This window comes from Mustela erminea, chromosome 19, assembly GCF_009829155.1.
Source record: "Mustela erminea isolate mMusErm1 chromosome 19, mMusErm1.Pri, whole genome shotgun sequence".
NCBI classification, from domain to species: Eukaryota; Metazoa; Chordata; class Mammalia; order Carnivora; family Mustelidae; genus Mustela; species Mustela erminea.
The window spans coordinates 5,477,003-5,495,640 of NC_045632.1; the positions used below are offsets into that span (position 1 = coordinate 5,477,003).

An 18,638-nucleotide genomic window follows, 5' to 3' on the forward strand; every position below is an offset into this window, starting at 1 on the left:
GGGGAGAGACAGACAGGGACACTGGGGGCCGGGCACGCACCATCATGGTCATGGCACAGCGCATGGTGGGGAATGCTTCCTAGAGGAGGGATTTCCCAGGTTGAGCAGGCACTTGCCATGAGGGGAAAATGTCACATACTCTCCTGCTAATTCTCCATCTCTTCCCAGAGCCTTTCTTATGTCCAATCTTGTCTTAGGCCTGGGAACCCAGGAAAGGGTCATAGCTAGTTACTAACCCCTGAGCTGCTTCCAGCCATGGGGGACAGCTATAGGGACAGAAGTCTGCAGTGAGCTGATGTGCTCTGTGCTTCATGGAGGAGCCCGGGGCACTGCAAGGCTCCTGTTTGGAGTAAGCGGCTCGCAGAGGGGAACACGGGTTGGCAGAGACTTCCTGCCCCCTGACAGCAGCATTACATGGAAAAGTCAGGAGCCCTGGCTTAGGTCTAAGCTCACTGCGTGCTCCAGGCTTCCTTACTCCCCTCCCCGGGGCCTCAGATGCTTGGGAAGTTGGTGTGGCTCTGCCCCACCCCCTTCCTTGTCCATGCCTCACCCCCTCTTCCGCCCCCCAGATTGTCTCCTCGGCCTCCACCGACCTTCAGGACTACACTTACTACTTCGTGCCGGCACCCTGGCTCTCGGTGAAACTCCTGCGGCTGCTGCAGTGCTACCCACCGCCAGGTACTGCTGCCAACCCCGCCCGCGCCGGGCCCTGATGCCTTGGGCCTGTGCTCTGTCAGGGTTTCTGTGAGGCTGTGGGTGCTGGGGCACAGCCTAAAGGATAAGACAGATCACTCCTGTCTTGTGATCTCCTGCTCTGGGCCAGGGTCCCTGTGATGCTGTGCTGGGGTTTGCTCAGCCCTGGAGTGTAGGGGCTGTTGTCACATCTGTCTTGGGACAAAACCAAGGCTGTGGGAGGAGAGGCCCTTGCCCACGGTCCCCACAGCCAATCTGGGGGTGATCCCGGGCTGTGTTGTTTGGATGACCGTAGCTCTGTGAGAGGTTTTCATGGCCTTACTGTTCAAGGTCATGGCCGTGGTGTGGATGATGAGCCTAGTGTGAGCCAGGCAGCACACTGGGGGTGTCTGTGCCCTCCCGACAGAGCTGGTGAAGGGGAGCCCTCCCTGCAGCATGCAGACAGGGAGACTGAGGCTTGGAGATGAGATGTCATGTATCCCGGCCTGGGCAGCGACTAAGGGGAGGAGCCTGATGCCAGCATCTGGCTCCAAGTCCCTCCCTCTACCCTATAGGCCTTGGGTCCATAGGGCTGAGTGCCCCATTTCCTCTTGCCTGCCTCGTAGAGCAGTTTTGAGGGAGCCCGTGCTGAGCTGCTCAGCACACAGGAGGGGATTGATAAACTGGCTCCCTTCCGTTCGGCCAGAGTACTGCACACCTGTTATGGCCAGGGACTGACATGTGGCCCTGAGTCTGCATGGGCAGCTGTGCACAAGCGTGCATGTGAACACATGACCACGTGTACAAGTCAGGGTGTGTCCACATGTCTGTGTGCACCTGCATGGCAGTGTGTGTGTGTGCGTGCGTGTGCACACAGGCAGAGGCCGCTTCCAGCCTGTGAAGGCCACTGGTGAATTCTGTCCCATGGCCTTGGGAAAGCCTCGTTTGTTCCGCTACTGGGCCTCTTTCTCATCCTGCCAGGAAGCGCTCGGGCAGATCTCCAACCTCACTTCCGTCCCAAGAGCCCCGCCTCATCATTTCGGGGTGTGCCCGGAGCAGGTGCCTCGCTTCCTGTCACCCCCTGTGTCATAGGAATTGTAGCCGTGGCCCCAAGCAGGTGGTGCTGGGCCAGAGAGGCCACCTCCTGATTTATCTACGGAAAGTGTTTCTGATACCGTATTACGGAAAATTTTCCAACATTCAGATAGCTAGAGCACACCCGTCGTCTAGACTTGGGTTTGGCGGTGCATGTGTGCTCTAAGTTTGCTTTTTTTATTCCTGAAGTATTGAAGACTGGTGTAGAGACATCATGTTTATTTTTTTTTTTAATTTTTTTTTTAAAGATTTTATTTAGATCACATGTAGACGGAGAGAGAGGCAGTCAGAGAGAAAGAGAGAGAGGGAAGCAGGCTCCCCGCTGAGCAGAGAGCCCGATGCGGGACTCGATCCCAGGACCCTGAGATCATGACCCGAGCCGAAGGCAGCGGCCCAACCCACTGAGCCACCCAGGCACCCATAGAGACATCATGTTTTTAATCTTTGGATATCTTCTTGCAGGTTTCTAAAAACTATGGGCGTTCTCTACGGTCCCGCTTGAAGCTCCAAAATACTCACAGTGTGTTCAGACTGGGGTCCGTTCAAGATACAAGTTTTTTTTTTTTTAAGATTTATTTACTTACTTTAGAGAGAGCAGGGAGAGGGCCAGAGGGAGAGAGAGAGAAGCAGACTCCCTGCTGAGCAGGGAACCTGACACGGGGCTTGATCTCCTGGCCCTGAGACCATGACCTGAGCTGAAATCAAGAGTCGAATGCTAACCAGCTGAGCCATCCAGGCACGCCTTGAGATCCAAGGATCGAGGGAGGCCTGGCTTGTTCAGTCAAGGGAGCAGGCAGCTCTTAGGGTCATGAGTTCAAGCCCCACACTGGGCATAGAGATGACTGAAACATAATAAGTAAGGGAAAAAAAGAAGAAAAAAAAGAAAGATAAGTATAGAATTTAATTATTTCTCCTAATCTAGAGGAATTGCCCCTTTATTCTGGGGCATTGGCTTTCACTCCACCTTTTTATTATGAAACATTTCAAACGGAAAGATCACCTACGAGAATGGTGTCACGAACGTGTGAGGCCCCGAGACCCGGCAGAGACCCTGAACGCTGCTCTTGGTGCCCTGGCTGGCTTGCTGTCTCAAACATACACTCATTTGCTCACTTAAGTGATATAAGTCGCAGACGTCCTCATGCTTCCCCCGCACCCAAAATACACCCACACACATTTCGTGAGCCCCAGGAACACTGTGCAAAACTACAGTGCCCTTGTCACACCTGAGGAGCTTCAAGGTCATGGTGTCGTCCACTGTCCAGGCACCGTTCACACCCCCCTCACTGTCCACAGCCTTATTTGTACGGCTGAAACAAAATACAGTTCAGCCGAGGGCCGCGACTTACATTTCCTTATGTCTTTGTCCCTTTTGGGGGGAGTCTAGAATAGCCCTCCCACCAGTTTTTGAAGAAACTACCAGTTTTGTGAAGAAACTGGGAGTTTGGCATTGCAGGCGTGTCCCACCTTCTGGATTTGGCCCAGAGTTGCCTTGTGTCCTGCGGCTCATCCTTCTACCCCATGAGCCGCCTGATACAACTGGGTGTGACATTTTCCCCTAGAAGGCTTGACAGCCCATCTGTGCACAGGATGTCACCTCACACCCCACGGAATGGCAGTTATTGGTGTTGGTAGGAGCTCCTGGTTGGCGTGTGTCTGTCTCGGGTGTTCAGACCGTTTCTTGGGGCGACCCTGGTTTCACAGCGTCTCTGGGAAGGTTTCTTTTTCCTGTGAGAAACCTAAAGGGTATCAGTGCTGCAGGAGGGGAAACTGAGGCTCACAGGGGTGGGAGTTAGCACTGAGCAGGACAAAAGCCAAGGCCTGGAGTGGTCTCTTCTTTTTTTTTTTTTTTTTAAAGATTTTATTTATTTATTTGATAGAGAGAGATCACAAGTAGACGGAGAGGCAGGCAGAGAGAGAGAGAGAGAGGGAAGCAGGCTCCCTGCCGAACAGAGAGCCCGATGCGGGACTCGATCCCAGGACCCTGAGATCATGACCTGAGCCGAAGGCAGTGGCTTAACCCACTGAGCCACCCAGGCGCCCGGAGTGGTCTCTTCTGTTGGCCCTCTGCCACCTCCTCCGGTCACTTGGAGACCAAGGATGAGGTAGAAGGAGCAGAGACCCCAGCCCACAGCTGCAGGGCCCACCCTTCCTGGTGGAGATGAGAGCCCTGGGGGTGGGGGGGGCTCTGCCCTGCACATGGGTGGGGCTGGCAGAGAGTTCATCCCGGGACATGCCCTCCATGTCCCCAGAGGACGCTGCCGTGAAGGGGCGGCTGGTGGAGTGTCTGGAGACTGTGCTCAACAAGGCCCAGGAGCCCCCCAAGTCCAAGAAGGTCCAGCACTCCAACGCCAAGAACGCCATCCTCTTTGAGACCATCAGCCTCATCATCCACTACGACAGGTGCCTGCCTGCCGGGTGGGAGGTTCGGGGGCCCGGACTCTTGTGTCCTAGGAGGTTGGGGCTGGGAATCAGGACTGCTAGCTAGGACGATGATGAAGCTGCGAACTGTTACCTCCCCGGAGTGGTGCTGGACCCCTCCTGGGAAAAGCAGAATTCCTAACTCTTTTCCTTTGAGCCCAGCGGCCCAGACAGCCGCCAGGAGTAGTCATGGCGGGGACGGAGGGCGGGAGTTAAGACCCAGGTCTCGAAGGGAACATGAGATGGCTCAGCTGGGCCAGAGTCCTCCACCTTCTTCTCATGACCTCCTGTCTCTGCCTCTTGCTGCCAGCGAGCCCAACCTCCTTGTGCGGGCCTGTAACCAGCTGGGCCAGTTCCTGCAGCACCGGGAGACCAACCTGCGCTACCTGGCGCTGGAGAGCATGTGCACGCTGGCCAGCTCTGAGTTCTCCCACGAGGCGGTCAAGACGCATATCGACACTGTCATCAACGCCCTCAAGGTACACCACTGCGGAGTCTGCCCCAGGCCAGGCCCTGTACACTGGCCTCTGCTCTCTTGGAGAGGCGCAGGGCTCAGGAGCCACCGCAGAGCCTAGAACATTCCGCCCTGGCTCTCTTCCCTCAGACGGAGCGGGACGTCAGCGTGCGACAGCGGGCGGCAGACCTCCTCTATGCCATGTGCGACCGGAGCAACGCCAAGCAGATCGTGTCAGAAATGCTTCGGTACCTGGAGACGGCGGACTACGCCATCCGCGAGGAGATTGTAAGTCCTGGAAGGAGCTGGGTGCCTGGACCCCCGGCTCTGAGGGAGAAGGGGACTGAGGGCCTGGACCCCTGGGGTCTCCGGTTGGGGACAGTGGTGAGCCCAGATCTGGTTCTTCCACGCTTGGACTGCGTGCACACACACACCTGCCTTCCCCGGTGGCAGGTCCTGAAGGTGGCCATCCTGGCCGAGAAGTATGCAGTGGACTACAGCTGGTACGTGGACACCATCCTCAACCTCATCCGCATCGCGGGCGACTACGTCAGTGAGGAGGTGTGGTACCGCGTGCTGCAGATCGTCACCAACCGCGACGACGTCCAGGGCTATGCTGCCAAGACCGTCTTTGAGGTCAGCGCCCGCACAGCGGGACGGTGAGGCAGAGCAGGGACAGCTGGGGCTGGGGGGCCCACCCACTATGACCACCGTCTTGCTCCCTCCTCCTCAGAGTACTGCCTTGGCCTCCCTGGGGGCCAGGTACTCAGAGGCCAGCATGAGGGTCTGTGGGCCACGGGTGCGGGCCACCCAGCGCAGAGTCACTGACCCGCACATCCTGCTGGTTTCCCCAGCCTTCTGCCCCAGAAAGGGGGGCCTGGTGCTATTGGTTTTACCACCTGTGTGAATGCGAGCCAGTCACATAACTGGCCTATGCCTCAGTTTCCCCACCTATCGTCCCACCCACAGCGTAGCGTTTGTGAGAGTTCTATGAGTTAACAGGCATCCCGGGCTTAGCCCTGCACCTGGCACCCCTGAGCAGTCCTGACTCAGAACACACGGCTCCCTGCTGTGCTCACCCACCCTGTCCCCACCTCCAGGCACTCCAGGCCCCCGCCTGCCATGAGAACATGGTGAAGGTCGGCGGCTACATCCTCGGGGAGTTTGGGAATCTGATTGCTGGGGACCCCCGCTCCAGGTGAGGTGGTGAACACGTGCATCCTGGAGGGGTCTGGGGCTGGTGGTGATGGGGCCCCCAGGGACCCTCTTGGCCCCTCACACAACCATCTGGTGCTTGCAAGACAGCGCAGCTCCCAGGAGCCTCTGGGACAGAGCGCTGTAGTGGCCACCATGTGGGGTGGCCTCCGGGGTGGGGGCTCCGGGAGGAGGCCGGGCAGCCGCGTGCTGATGCCCCCTGCCCTCCCCAGCCCCCCGGTGCAGTTCTCTCTTCTGCACTCCAAGTTCCACCTGTGCAGCGTGGCCACCCGGGCCCTGCTGCTGTCCACCTACATCAAGTTCATCAACCTCTTCCCGGAGACCAAGGCCACCATCCAGGGCGTGCTGCGGGCCGGCTCCCAGCTGCGCAACGCGGACGTGGAGCTGCAGCAGCGCGCTGTCGAGTACCTCACGCTCAGCTCGGTGGCCAGCACGGATGTCCTGGTCAGCGCCACGGCCCCCGCGTGCCCCTCCACCCCTGCGCCTCGGCCACCGAGCTGTCCCTTATCCGCTCTCGCCCTCTGGCCCCACAGGCCACAGTGCTGGAAGAGATGCCACCCTTTCCGGAGCGAGAGTCGTCCATCCTGGCCAAGCTGAAACGCAAGAAGGGGCCTGGGGCCGGCAGCGCCCTGGATGACGGCCGGAGGGACCCCAGCAGCAATGACATCAATGGGGGCGTGGAGCCCACCCCTAGCACTGTGGTGAGTCCCAGGGGCTGGGCTGTCTGGGCCTGGGCCGCCAGGCGCTACCCTGGCTCACCTCCACCTGCACCTCCCTGCAGTCAACGCCCTCGCCCTCCGCCGACCTCCTGGGGCTGCGGGCAGCCCCTCCCCCAGCGGCAGCCCCAGCGACCTCTGGTGCAGGGAACCTCCTGGTGGACGTTTTCTCCGACGGCCCAGCGGCCCAGCCCAGCTTGGGGCCCACCCCAGAGGAGGCCTTCCTCAGGTACAGCTGCCTGCCGGGGCCCCAGGCTGCCCCTTTTCCATCTGCCCCCTCACGGTCCCCCCCCTCCCTCCCTGTCCCTGTGCCTCTGTTGCCGTGGCTGCCACTTCCCCTGGCCTCCTCTCTCCCTCTGGCCACTCTGTGTAGTCCTTCCCCCATCGCCATGTCTCAGCCTGCTCTTCCTTCTCTCTTTCCCTCCTCCCTCTTTCTCTCTCTCCCCGGCCCTCTGCTGCCTCTCTGGGATTGGCTGCCTGCCACGCCTGTCTTCTCTGTCTGCTCTGGGATTGGATGGCCCAGCGAGCTGGAGCCGCCTGCCCCTGAGAGCCCCATGGCTTTGCTGGCTGACCCAGCTCCAGCTGCTGAGTAAGGGGTGTCCCCAGGGAGGGCTAGGGGACTTCAAGCTCTTATCAAGGGGTTCCTGATGAGCTGCGGAGGCAAGGATTTGGAGGGGAGTGAAAGTCGGGGTCCTCTGACATGGGGCAGGGGTGGCAGCACACACCAGGGTCCTAGTCCCATTAGAGACAATCATCAGTCTGATTCTGGGGTTCTTTGGGGGAATCTGGGTATGTGGATTCTGGGGTTCTGTCTTTTGAGGGGTAACAGTCTCCCACCTCTAGCTCGGGTCTTCTCTAGCCCCCAACCTCCTCTCATCTCACTGTTTTCCCCGCCTGTAGCCCAGGTCCTGAGGACATCGGACCGCCTATCCCTGAAGCCGATGAGCTGCTGAATAAGTGAGTCACGGAAAGGATCAGGGAGGGAATGGGGATAGGTGGGGAGCACCGAGCAGGGCCTAGACAGGCGCCCCTGGCATCCTGAGCTCCCCATTGCCCCCACCCAGGTTCGTGTGCAAGAACAACGGGGTCCTGTTTGAGAACCAACTGTTGCAGATTGGAGTGAAGTCGGAGTTCCGGCAGAACTTGGGTGCGTCCGGAGAGGGGCAGTGTGGGGATGGGGTTTCGGGGACACCTGGGTTTGGGTGGCATCTGGAGAGGAGGTTAAGGAAGTCAGATGGAGCCCTGCCCCTCCCCACCCTCCGCAGGCCGCATGTATCTCTTCTATGGCAACAAGACATCCGTGCAATTCCAGAACTTCTCGCCCACTGTCGTCCACCCTGGAGACCTCCAGACTCATATCCTGCCGGCCTGGCCCAGCCCCCTCCCCTGAGCCCTGACCCTCCTGGTCTGCCTGCCTGGCCGCAGGGAAGCAGATGAACCCTGGTCCAGAACCATGTTCAGTTCTCTTCAGAGCCTCAGCGTATGGTTACGTGTTCGAGGCTTAGTGTCCTCTGTGAGACGGGGTGGGCCTCTTCTCCCCAGGACAGCCTGAGGACAGTGAAGTGATGGGAGAGGGGTGCCTCCGTTTGTCCCCGTCAGGCTGCTTCCGTGTCCTGAGCTTGTTCTTCAAGGGCTGCACACCACGATTCCGGCGTCTCCTGCATTCAAGAGCCAGGCCTGCGGGTCTGGATGCCCAAGCAGGGCTGTCTGTGTGATCTGAGCCGGTCACTTGGTCTCTCTGTGTCTTCCTGTCCCATGTCTGAAGTGTAGACCCTCTTCCTTCTCATAGCATTGTTCTGAAGGGCAGTGTGGTTGGAAAACTCTGGAAGGGTGGTTGGCATAAAGGAAGGTGTCAGTCCTCCCTTCTTTCTCTGATAGTCGTTTTCATGCCCATGAAATGATAGCAGTTAGGCCCAAAAGCTTTGAGGGCCTTTTCAGTCCTTTGCTGCGTTTAGCCCTCAACAGCAGCATCTCCAGAGCGCCCGGCGGGCTCAGCTCTGTGTTAGGCATGGGTAGGAGGCAGGGGCGGGAGACGCCCAAGATGCCGTCCTTGCCAACTTAAAGGTAGATGTGATCACACTGCAGCCACTTTCGGTGCCCTGACCGTGTGCCAGACACATGGACAAGTACTCGTACTAGATTATTTCTCTGAATGCTAAGGACACCGTGTCCATTTTGTAGCTGAGCCTAAGAGCTCACCCAGAGTCCCCAAGGTGGTACGATCCCAGGATTCAAACTTGAGTCAGCCATCCCAGCCCTAGGAGGGCTTCTGCCTTAGTGCCATGTGACTTGTGCCATAATGGAGGTCCCTGAGCCCCTCGTGGGAGGCCAGAGGGCTCACAGGAAGGGCTTCAGAGTTGGGGCTGCCTACCATGTGCCGGGGTTGGCAGGCCCAGCCCCTTGGAGGCCTGCAGGCTGGGGTTCAGAACCATCAGAGTTCGTGACCAAGACCACAGGGGAGAGGAGGCAGGGGGAGGGGGTTGCCGCCTCTTTCTGTCTTCCTTGACCCCCAGTGGGCACAGCTGGCAGTGCAGACCAAGCGCGTGGCCGCACAGGTGGATGGTGGGGCACAGGTGCAGCAGGTGCTCAACATCGAATGTCTGCGGGACTTCCTGACGCCCCCGCTCCTGTCCGTGCGCTTCCGGTGAGTGGGGTGGGGGCCCTGCCAAGCGGCTGCGGTCTTGATGGGGGCAGAGGGGGTCTGGGATCTGATGGAGCCTCCTTGCCGCCCCTCCCTCCCCTCGCCACCAGGTACGGGGGCGCCCCCCAGTCCCTCACCCTGAAGCTCCCAGTGACCATCAACAAGTTCTTCCAGCCCACGGAGATGGCGGCCCAGGACTTCTTCCAGCGTTGGAAGCAGCTGAGCCTGTGAGCAGCCAGGGGGTGTGAGCTGCAGCTGCTGGGGGGTGCGGGGTGGGGCCTTCCAAGCACCTGACCTGAACCTTTTCCCCTGCCCCCAGCCCCCAACAGGAGGCACAGAAAATCTTCAAAGCCAACCACCCTATGGATGCGGAAGTCACTAAGGCAAAAGTGAGTAACCACTGCACAAACAGGAGTGGGGGCCCTGGACCCACAGCCCAGACCTGCCTCTCCCTAACTGGGGTTTGGGTAGCAGTTCCCATTTTTCCATGCCTCTATTTTCCCATCTGTAAAACGGGGCCAGGTGCCACTCGCAAGGATTTCGGGGAAACTGGTTTGCTACTGCCTGGTGGCTCCCAGATCTGGCCCCCTCCGACAGCTACTCTTCTTCCCCAGCTCCTGGGGTTTGGCTCTGCTCTCCTGGACAATGTGGACCCCAACCCTGAGAACTTTGTGGGGGCTGGAATCATCCAGACTAAAGCCCTGCAGGTGGGCTGTCTGCTCCGGCTGGAGCCCAACGCCCAGGCTCAGGTGAGCAGTGGTCTGGGAGGCGCCCCTGAGACTGACACATAACCCCCTGCCTCACTGTGTTCGCTGTGAGCTATGTCCCTGAGTCCTCTGTTGTCTTCCTTGCCACATCCTTTCTCCGCTTCTGGGTCTCACTTTCACCCTTCACCCTTTCCCTCCTTGTTGTTTTTATTTCTGCCTCCTGCCCCTTCTGTCATCTTTCTAATCCCTTTGTCCTTTTTGTCTCTTATCTCACTGTATCCTCCACCACCACCACCACCACCACCCCCTCCCCCCGGGCTCTCTGTCTCCTCTTCCTCCTCCCTGAGTCTGTGCTGCCATGTCCCCCACCCAGATGTACCGGCTGACCCTGCGCACCAGCAAGGAACCTGTCTCCCGTCACCTGTGTGAGCTGCTGGCCCAGCAGTTCTGAGCCCTGGACTCTGCCCCCGGGGATGTGGCCGGTGCCGGGCAGCCCCTAGGACTGAGGCAGCTGTGGTGGATGGGGCAGCGAGGGGACCTCCACTGGAGACAGGGAAGACCCCAGGGGTGGGGGGATGCCTGGAACCTTCCTCCGGCCTTTTGTATTTTTATTTTTGTTCATCTGCTGCTGTTTACATTCTGGGGGGTAAGGGGGAGCCCCCTCCCTCCCTTTCCCCCTTAAGCACAGAGGGGAGAGGGGCCAGGGAAGTGGGCGCCTCCTCCCCTCCCACCCCACCCCATTGTAGCCCCTCCTGCCCCCTCCCTGTCCAGGGGCTGTGTATTATTGTGAGCGAATAAACAGAGAGACGCTAACAGCCGTGTCTGCGTGAGTGGCTGAGGCATAGGGGTCAGAGGAGCGGGCTGAGGGCCTGCAGAGTGTGGGTGGCCAAGCCCCGAAGCGCGTGGGTGGGACACTGGACAGACAGCAGCAGCAGCAGCCGCCGCGGGCCCACCTGCACAGCCACCAGCCGCCAGCCTGTGCCCGGCTCCTCCGGCCCAGACACCAGGTAGCAGGCTCTTGGCACCTGGGTCCTCTGGGCCGCTTCCTCCACCTTGTCCTCTGCTGACCCTGGCTCTGGAGGAACGACAGGAAGGGCCGAGGTGACCAGGGGGGCCCTAGACAACTAGTAGGCGAACCTGCAGGAGCAACACACATCCCAGGCCTGACAGGTGAGGGCCTCGCAGCTCAGCTGGCTGTCAGTCGCCTGAAGGACATGGGCCTTCTCCCCCTTCTTCCCAGTCAGCCTCCATCCCCCTCTCTACTGGGGATGCCGTGTGCAGCCCACCAGGGGTGCAGTCTGCCTAGCAGTACAGATCATGAACACTCGGGTATGCTGAGCAGATACAGGCGCAACCCTTGGAACCCTCCCCACCCCTCCCGACACATTAGGCAGGGAAGCAGGTGGGGGAGGTGGAGTCACGCAGCTAGGAGGGGCCAGTCCTCCGTCCCTTCCTTTGTCTCCCGAGGGCCTCGTGGGTTCTAAGACAACTTTTCCCTCCTAACCTAGTCTCTGTGACACCCTGCACCCCGAGGGGCAAAGATGATGGCAAAGTGTGTGCTTGCAGCAGTACAGTGGAGTGTGGCTCTGGGAACCCATGTGTGACTCATGGCTCTCCACTACTTACTAACCGAGCCTCAGTTTCTTCCTCTGCAGCAGCAGAGTGATGTGACAGAAGCTCCCCCTCACCTGTGAGAGTGAAGTCAGTCATGGCATCCACTGGGCCAGAGAGGAAGTCTCAGTGTTACCTGTTAGGGCTGCCCAGTGGATTCTGCGGTCTCCAGGCTGCGACCCCCATGAACCTCCCCGCGGGTGTGGATGCCCCATCCTCCCTTATGTGATCAGAGATTCAGTGTCCTCGAGTGTGCAAAGGGGGCACACCTGGTGGGAAGTGCGTGGCAGTGACCAAGGTGTAGAAGGAACGCAGGAGGCGACGACGATGCTCAGGAGAAGGTTCTGGAGGGGGGAAGAGAGGATGAGAGAGAGCCACCCCTGGGCCCAAGCCCCTCCCGGCCTGGCCCTCCTGTCAGTCACCTTGAACCCCGGAGGGCTCCACCGTGAAAAGGCAACGTTTCAGTTCCAGGTGGAGCAGCAGTAGCCTGTGAGAAAGCGGGTGTTGTGGCCGGGGCAGAGGGGGTGAGGACCCCCAGCCCACACCCCCGTCCAAGCCCTACCCGAGGATGTCCGTGTGCAGGGGGAAGCCAGCGGGCAGCGCTCGGGATCCCAGCGGCACGCAGGCCCGCAGCGGGTCCAGCACTGGCTGCCACCAGCGGTCCAAAATCTGAGGCGAGGCCCGTGGGTGAGGTCAGGGGCCGATACCGGGGGGCGTGGCCAGGGTGGAGAGGCGGGGCCCACAAGGGCTGGGGGACCCAGGGGACCAGGGAAAAGGGTGAAGCCTGCAAGGAGGGGATGGGAGCGATAAAGGGACCGGGCTGGTGGGAAAGTGTAGTCCACGGGGGGCGGGGCCGACGAGGGCCGAGTGCGGAGTAGAGAACGCTGGCCAGGAGAGGTGGTTAGCCAGGGACTGGGCGGGCGGGCAGAGGGTGTTACAGGGGGAAAAGCGGGGACACGGCCCGGATTCACCTGTGGATCCAGCTGGCTGAGGGAAGGGCGCGGCCCGCAGAGCAGACACAGCTCCAAGCCCGGCAGCAGCGTCAGGGTCAGAAGCCGATGCGGGACCTGAAGCGGGGCGCAGCAGGGGCTGGCCGGAGCTCCGCCCCTTCCCGCCGAAGCCCCGCCTCCTCACGTTCCGGCCTCTGGCCTCTTGGTCCCTTCGCGGCCCCCTGTCCCCCGCGCCCCGACTCCCCCAGCTCACCGTGGGACTCCCGTGCGGCAGGTACACCGGGTAGTCGCGAGCGGCCTGAGGCGGCAAGGACCCCACCAGCCAGGGGAGCAGGACGGCCTCCGGCGTCCCCAGCCGCCACCAGCTCTCTGTTGCTGCCACCACCCGGCCCGACACGACCAGGCTGCCAAAGGCCGTCCCCGCCGCTTCAGCGAACCCAGAGAGGGCTTCCTGGGTCAGGAGACATGAACAGGGGTGGCAGTGACTTCCCAGGTGGGCCAGGAGTGGGAAGAGACAGGCAGACAATTCAAAGTCGGCCTGCTGGCATGCTCACGTGCCTCACTCTCCCTGGGCCTGGGTTCCTTCACCTTCACAATCAAGTACCATCCCCAAGTCACACTGTAATTTAAACAGCTATTGTGGCTGCTCCCTAGACTGACACGTGTTACTGAAGTTAATAATCCCAACAGCATGAGCCAGGTGGGCGCAATCAACCACCTACTCCTGCTGGGAGAGATCATGTCACCTGCCCCTAGTCATGTCACAGGAGGCGCCCATGCCAGGGGAATCGACAAGAGCAGTATTTAAGGAAGGATAGATGGAAATTCACCAGCGAAAGGAACAGCATGTGCCAGGCAAAGAAGTTGGGAAGTTGTTGGGGTCCGAGGAACCCCCAAGGCAGTTGGGTGAAGGTGGATTGTGGAGTTAGCAGAGGTCAGAGTGAGCACGTTGGAGGATTTCAGATTCCACAGGTCCTCAAACACCAGGCTGGGGGGACGGGAGCTTGTTCTGGGGGCGATGGAAGCCATGGAAGGGCTGTGAGCTGGGTAGGAGTGGGGTAGCTCTCCGTGAAGAAAGACCCTTATGGGGCCAAGTGGGGGTTGGGATGGAACCCAAAGGATGAGAAAAGATTGAGGCAATGATCCAGGGGTAAGAGGATGAGGACTGAGCCAGGGCCAGTGACAAGCTGAAGGGTTCCCCAATGCATTCTCAGTACCTGCAAGACAGACCCCTCTGGAGGAACTACACAGTCCACACACTGAGTCAGGTCCCCGATGAGCTCAGAGTCCCCCAGGAAACTGTCAATGAGGCAGTAACTGGCCTAGGAATGGGAGGAAGGATGAGTTTAGGACCCAGGTGGGCTCCAGATCTGCTGCCTCCCCTTTAGAAAACTAGCCCTGCTGGGCATGGCTCTAGGGTCAGTTGACCAGGCTGCCCCAGGGGCAGCTGGGAAGTGTTAGTTTCTGAATATCCGTGACCTGGGATCCTAACTTCCGTGCTTGCGTACTGCAGCCTCACCCTTAACTCCTTCTTTAGTCTCTCCACGTTGCGAATATTGGTCAGTTCTTCGAGTCCCACAAGAAGAACCTAGAAGAACCAAATAAAAGAGCAGGAGCTGGGGATCTGGACTCCTCTCCTGGTGTGAGGGAGGAGGATGTTAAGAGCTCAGATTTCCAGGTTTGGGGAAGAGGGCTGGGGAGTCTCACCATGGCCCCAAACACCATCTGGAGTAGCCTCTCCAGCCTCAGCTCCGAGGTCCCCTCCTCAGATGACAGCACAATGAGGGTGATGCTGTGAGAAAGGAAGGTGAGAAGAAAGAATGATTCCAGGCCAGGGAAGCAGGACCATGAGGAGAGAGTCTGCCCTTGACCCTGGATGCAAGCTACATCTTTCGCCAGCTGGCACAACCTGCTTCTCATACTGAGAAACTCAGGGATCAGACAGGGTAACTGGCTTGTCGAAGATTCCACAGCCAAGTAAACAGCTGGCCTTGGAGACCTGGTAGGCCTCAGGGTCATCTTCAACAGGGGCCATCACCCAGCCCCTGGCCCTGCCCCAAAAGCTACAGCTTGGAGACCTGTCATGGAAGCTTTTCCACACCACGGTCGTGTCCTCCGTCCTTGCAGAGCTCAGCTGCACCTCGAGATTCTGCCCAAACATGTGTACTCCATTGAGGGAACCGATGACAGAGAACGGAAGCTGGGGGAAAGTTGGGGACATTAGACAGGAACCCCCAATCCCCTCCACCTTGGGACCCAAGTGTCCAGGGTCCCAGCCCCCTCCTCTTTCTACATCCCCTGGCCCTCCTCTTCTGGAAATCAAGATTATAAGACCAGTCATTGCACCCTTGGCCCTCTAAACTCGACTCTGAAACTTCTCCAGATCCTACTCCCCTGACGACCCAGAGTCCAAGTGCCTAGCCCCCTTCTATTTTGAAGATCCAGGGGTCCAGAGCCCCACCTGCTGGCGGGCGGGGGCACCGCCGCGGCAGCTTCTGCAGAACAGGGGGACTCCGCTGGAGGCCGCAAGGCAAAGCAGATGTACGGTGCCCTCGGTCCCCTCCTCGCCCATCTGGAACCCTCTCCAGTCCCCTCGTGGGGCAAGTCAGCGACCACCTTGGAGCATGCCCGTGGTCACACTAAGTCGGGCTGCCAGCAGGCGGTCCGAAGCCGCCGGAGGGCGAGATGGCGAGCTGATTGGAAGAGAAGTAGATTTCCCGCCTTCTTCACCCAACTCAAACCCATCCTCAGTCTCTATTCCAGTACCTCCCCCGAGCCGTTTAGGTGCTCTTCCGCCTCGACCGGAAGTCATATGCCCCTAAGAAAGATGGCAACCATCGTACTTGTAAAGCTTCGTAGTTTCTCCCTAATTGTTCATTTATTTAAAGAAGAGAATGAAGAGCCCGGATTGAAGGTAAGGACGGCGCCAAGGCGTTGTCTGGCGAGCGTCAGGTAAACTAAGATGTTTTTACATTTTAAATTGATAAAGAGCTGAGCCCCACTCAAAGATGGCGGCTGCCACCGAGGCGTTGCCTGGCAACCGCATTCCGTCCACTTTCCAGTCCAAGGTACAGAGAGCTGTGCCCCACTCAAAGATGGCCGCAAGACGAATCTCAAACAAAACCGAGAGAAATACCATCTCCCCTTTCACCCTTGCGGGATGGTTTGGTCCGGCCAACGTTGCCTAGTAACCACCAAATGAGATGGTTGTTTTTGTTATTAGAAAAAGAAGGATGAAATCCTTTATTTTCCAGAATCATAAAAATAAGATTCTTTCTGTAATAAATTTATGCACTTTAGTGCAGCATGCCGAACGTGAAAATACTCTTTCCCAAGCCCTCTCCCGAAATAAAAATTTGACAGTTTAACCCAGAATATTAACACATTTTGACAAATATGATCACTATGTTAATGTTGCCTTCAAACTTTTCCTCATTAGACCAAATAAATATATGTCGTTTTTTTTAATGTCTTTTTATAATCAACATTATGGATCTAACAAAATCAATTTAGCCAATTCCAGATTGACATACATTAGTTTCCTTCTTCTGTGTGTTTAAACTGATAAAGTAAAATTTCATTTAGTTTTGAATATAATGAGCTAGAACTTTTCTCTTTTGTGAGAACAGGGGCTTTCATTCAACCAAATGTATTTACGAAATATATAGTAATGTTTAAAAAAAATTGCTTCCTTTCATACATGTTTTGCCTGCATTCTAGATTTGGTTTCTTTCTTAAGATTCACTTATTTATTTTACAGAGAGAGCATGAACAGGAGGGGCAGAGGGAAAGAATGTCCTGCACACTCCCAGATGAGCCCAGAGCCCAACAAGGGGCTCAGTCTCTCAACCCTGAGAACAGGACTTGAGCCAAAATCCAGAGTCAGACAAGGCTTAACCTACTGAGCAATCCAGGTGCCTCTCTAGATTTGATTTCTTTTTAAAATTTATTTTAATTTTTGTTATTTATTTGAGAAACAGAGAATTAGAGAGAGAGCCTGAGGTGGGGAGGGTCAAAGGGAGAAGCAGGGAGCCCAGTGTGGGACTCCAGGATCATGATCTGAGCTGAAGGCATTCACTTAACCAACTGAGCCACCCAGGCGCCCCTAGATTTAATTTCTATCTTTTTTTTTTTAAAGATTTTATTTATTTGACAGACAGATATCAGAAGTAGGCAGAGAGGCAGGCAGAGAGAGAGAGGAGGAAGCAGTCTCCCGGCTAAGCAGAGAGCCTGCTGTAGGACTCTATCCCAGGACCCTGGGATCATGACCTGAGCCAAACGCAGAGGCTTTAACCCACTGAGCCACCCAGGCGTCCCTAGATTTGATTTCTTGTAGCTGATAATATTAGGATGTTTATCACACACTAAATTGCATCAAACTTTTAGAGGAAAAAATGTGCATACTATAGTATATGAGTCCAGAGGCACCTGGCTATCTCAGTCCAAGGAGCATGCAACCCTTGATTTTGGAGTCATGAGTTTGAGCCCCATGCTTGGTGTAGAGATGACTTTTTTTTTTTTTTCAAGATTTTATTTATTTATTTGACAGATAGAGATCACAAGTAGGCAGACAGAGAGAGAGGAGGGGAAGCAGGCTCCCTGCAGAGCAGAGATCCCGATATGGGGCTTGATCCCAGGACCAGGGTCCTGCCCCTAGAGATGACTTTTTAAAAAATGAGTTACAGGGGCGCCTGGGTGGCTCAGTGGTTTAAAGCCTCTGCCTTCGGCTCAGGTCATGATCCCAGGGTCCTGGGATGGAGTCCCGCAATGAGCTCTCTGCTCCGTGGAGAGCCTGCTTTCTCCTCTCTCTGCCTGCCTCTCTGCCTACTTGTGATCTCTGTCTGTCAAATAAATAAATAAAATTAAAAAAAAAAAAAGAGTTACATTGGGGGGCCTGGGTGGCTCAGTGGGTTAAGCGTCTGCTTTCGGCTCAGGTCAGGATCTCAGGGTCCTGGGATTGAGCCCCGAATTAGGCTCCTTGCTCAGCAGGGAGCCTGCTTCCTCCCCTCTCTCTGCCTGCCTCTCTGCCTGCTTGTGGTCTTTCTCTCTCTCTGTCAAAAAAGTAAATAAAATCTTTAAAAAAAAAAAATGAGTTAGGAGCGCCTGGGTGGCTCAGGCAGCTAGGTATCCAACTCTTGATTTCAGCTTGGGTCATGATCTCCGGGTTGTGGGATGGAGTCCTGTGGTGGGCTCAGTTTCAGTGGTTTCGGTGTGGAGCTCAGTTTCAGTGGTTTCCGTGTTGAGTCTGCTTGGGATTCTAACTTACAGCCCTTGCCTCTGTGCTGGTGGTCTTTGACTCTGAACTCATTACTTGATGTTGACTTGAGTCCTGTCAGGAGTATGTACTTCTAGTTCCACAGATTTTCAGGAGTGTTAGCAACCTGGAACCACTTCAGCTGTCCCGGGAGACCTTGGTTTACCTGGAGAAAAAGAGTACCATTTTCCAGTTCGCAGCTACTTTCGGGCTCTAGGTGATGCCAAAGCAGCCCCTGGGCAGGTGGTTCTATTCCAATGCCCTTTTTTTTGGTTAATTATTGGCTCTCTGTTTGGGGTGGGGGATAGGGGAGGGATTTTTGAAGACCTTTCATGGGGTCTACCTTTTCAAAAAAACATATATATAAAATACATGTATATATATGAGAGAGCACAAGCAGGTAGAGAGGTCGAGAGAGGGAGAAGCAGGCTCCCCGCTGAGCAAGGAGCCTAATTCGGGGCTCAATCCCAGGACCCTGGGATCATGACCTGAGCCGAAGGCAGATGCTCAACCAACTAAGCCACCCAGGTGCCCTATGAAGTCTATCTTTTAAGAAACCACCAGTGTTGGCAAAACAGTATTATTACATCTAATCCATCATAATGCCAGAAGCCGAAGTCCAGGCTAAAATATCCACTTGTTCATTTTTATCATTTGTAATACGTTAAAATAAATGTATTAAAAGAAATGTACATTAAATACATTAAAAGAAATGTATTAAAAATCAGTTAGGGGTGTCTGGGTGGCTGAGTCAATTAAAGTGTCTGTCTTTGGCTCAGGTCATGATCTTGGAGGCCTGGGATCCAGCCCTGGTAGGGCTCCCTGCTCAGTAGGGAGTCTGCTTCCCCCTCTGCTTTTGCCCCTCTCCCCTGAGCTGTGTCCCCCTCAAATAAAGAAATAAA

General features: G+C 56.8%; 2 protein-coding genes across 4 annotated transcripts in view; one reads left to right on the plus strand and one right to left on the minus strand.

The window, feature by feature from the left end:
• The window catches only part of AP2A1 (adaptor related protein complex 2 subunit alpha 1), a 29,939-nt gene extending 19,205 nt beyond the window's left edge, over positions 1-10,734 (plus strand). Inside the window, exons 7-24 of one of the 2 annotated variants that reach the window (XM_032323203.1) lie at positions 570-678; positions 4,020-4,170; positions 4,499-4,667; positions 4,793-4,930; positions 5,096-5,278; positions 5,743-5,840; positions 6,070-6,301; positions 6,391-6,558; positions 6,639-6,802; positions 7,097-7,162; positions 7,474-7,530; positions 7,638-7,720; positions 7,839-7,928; positions 9,094-9,217; positions 9,325-9,441; positions 9,534-9,603; positions 9,829-9,963; positions 10,295-10,734. In XM_032323203.1, the coding sequence (XP_032179094.1) occupies positions 570-678; positions 4,020-4,170; positions 4,499-4,667; positions 4,793-4,930; positions 5,096-5,278; positions 5,743-5,840; positions 6,070-6,301; positions 6,391-6,558; positions 6,639-6,802; positions 7,097-7,162; positions 7,474-7,530; positions 7,638-7,720; positions 7,839-7,928; positions 9,094-9,217; positions 9,325-9,441; positions 9,534-9,603; positions 9,829-9,963; positions 10,295-10,372 (2,232 nt within the window). In that variant the 3' untranslated portion in view covers positions 10,373-10,734. The remainder of the gene's footprint in view (positions 1-569; positions 679-4,019; positions 4,171-4,498; positions 4,668-4,792; positions 4,931-5,095; positions 5,279-5,742; positions 5,841-6,069; positions 6,302-6,390; positions 6,559-6,638; positions 6,803-7,096; positions 7,163-7,473; positions 7,531-7,637; positions 7,721-7,838; positions 7,929-9,093; positions 9,218-9,324; positions 9,442-9,533; positions 9,604-9,828; positions 9,964-10,294) is intronic. The other variant, XM_032323204.1, reaches the window with a different exon arrangement.
• FUZ (fuzzy planar cell polarity protein) lies at positions 10,675-15,226 on the minus strand. 2 transcript variants are annotated; one of them, XM_032323208.1, is made up of 11 exons: positions 14,944-15,222; positions 14,561-14,682; positions 14,190-14,274; positions 14,002-14,070; positions 13,700-13,804; positions 12,736-12,933; positions 12,504-12,599; positions 12,095-12,201; positions 11,955-12,019; positions 11,802-11,876; positions 10,734-10,996 (listed from the first exon to the last, which is right to left on the minus strand). In XM_032323208.1, the coding sequence occupies exons 1-11, from the start codon at positions 15,052-15,054 to the stop codon at positions 10,770-10,772; spliced, it is 1,260 nt and encodes a 419-aa protein (XP_032179099.1). In that variant the 5' UTR covers positions 15,055-15,222; the 3' UTR covers positions 10,734-10,769. The 2 variants fall into 2 exon arrangements, with proteins under 2 accessions (XP_032179101.1, XP_032179099.1); XM_032323210.1 differs by lacking the exons at positions 11,955-12,019; positions 12,095-12,201 and having other exon boundaries at positions 10,675-10,996; positions 14,944-15,226.
• Between the last annotated feature and the right edge of the window lie 3,412 nt (positions 15,227-18,638).

Coding starts and splice junctions, on each gene's coding strand:
- FUZ (XM_032323208.1), bottom strand. CDS start 15,054: ATGGGCGAGGAGGGGACCGAGGGCACCGTACATCTGCTTTGCCTTGCG. Junction 12,600..12,735: donor TGCCGCACGGGAGTCCCACG/GTGAGCTGGGGG, acceptor GCCCCGCTTCAG/GTCCCGCATCGGCTTCTGAC. Junction 10,997..11,801: donor TGCCACGCACTTCCCACCAG/GTGTGCCCCCTT, acceptor TCGTTCCTCCAG/AGCCAGGGTCAGCAGAGGAC.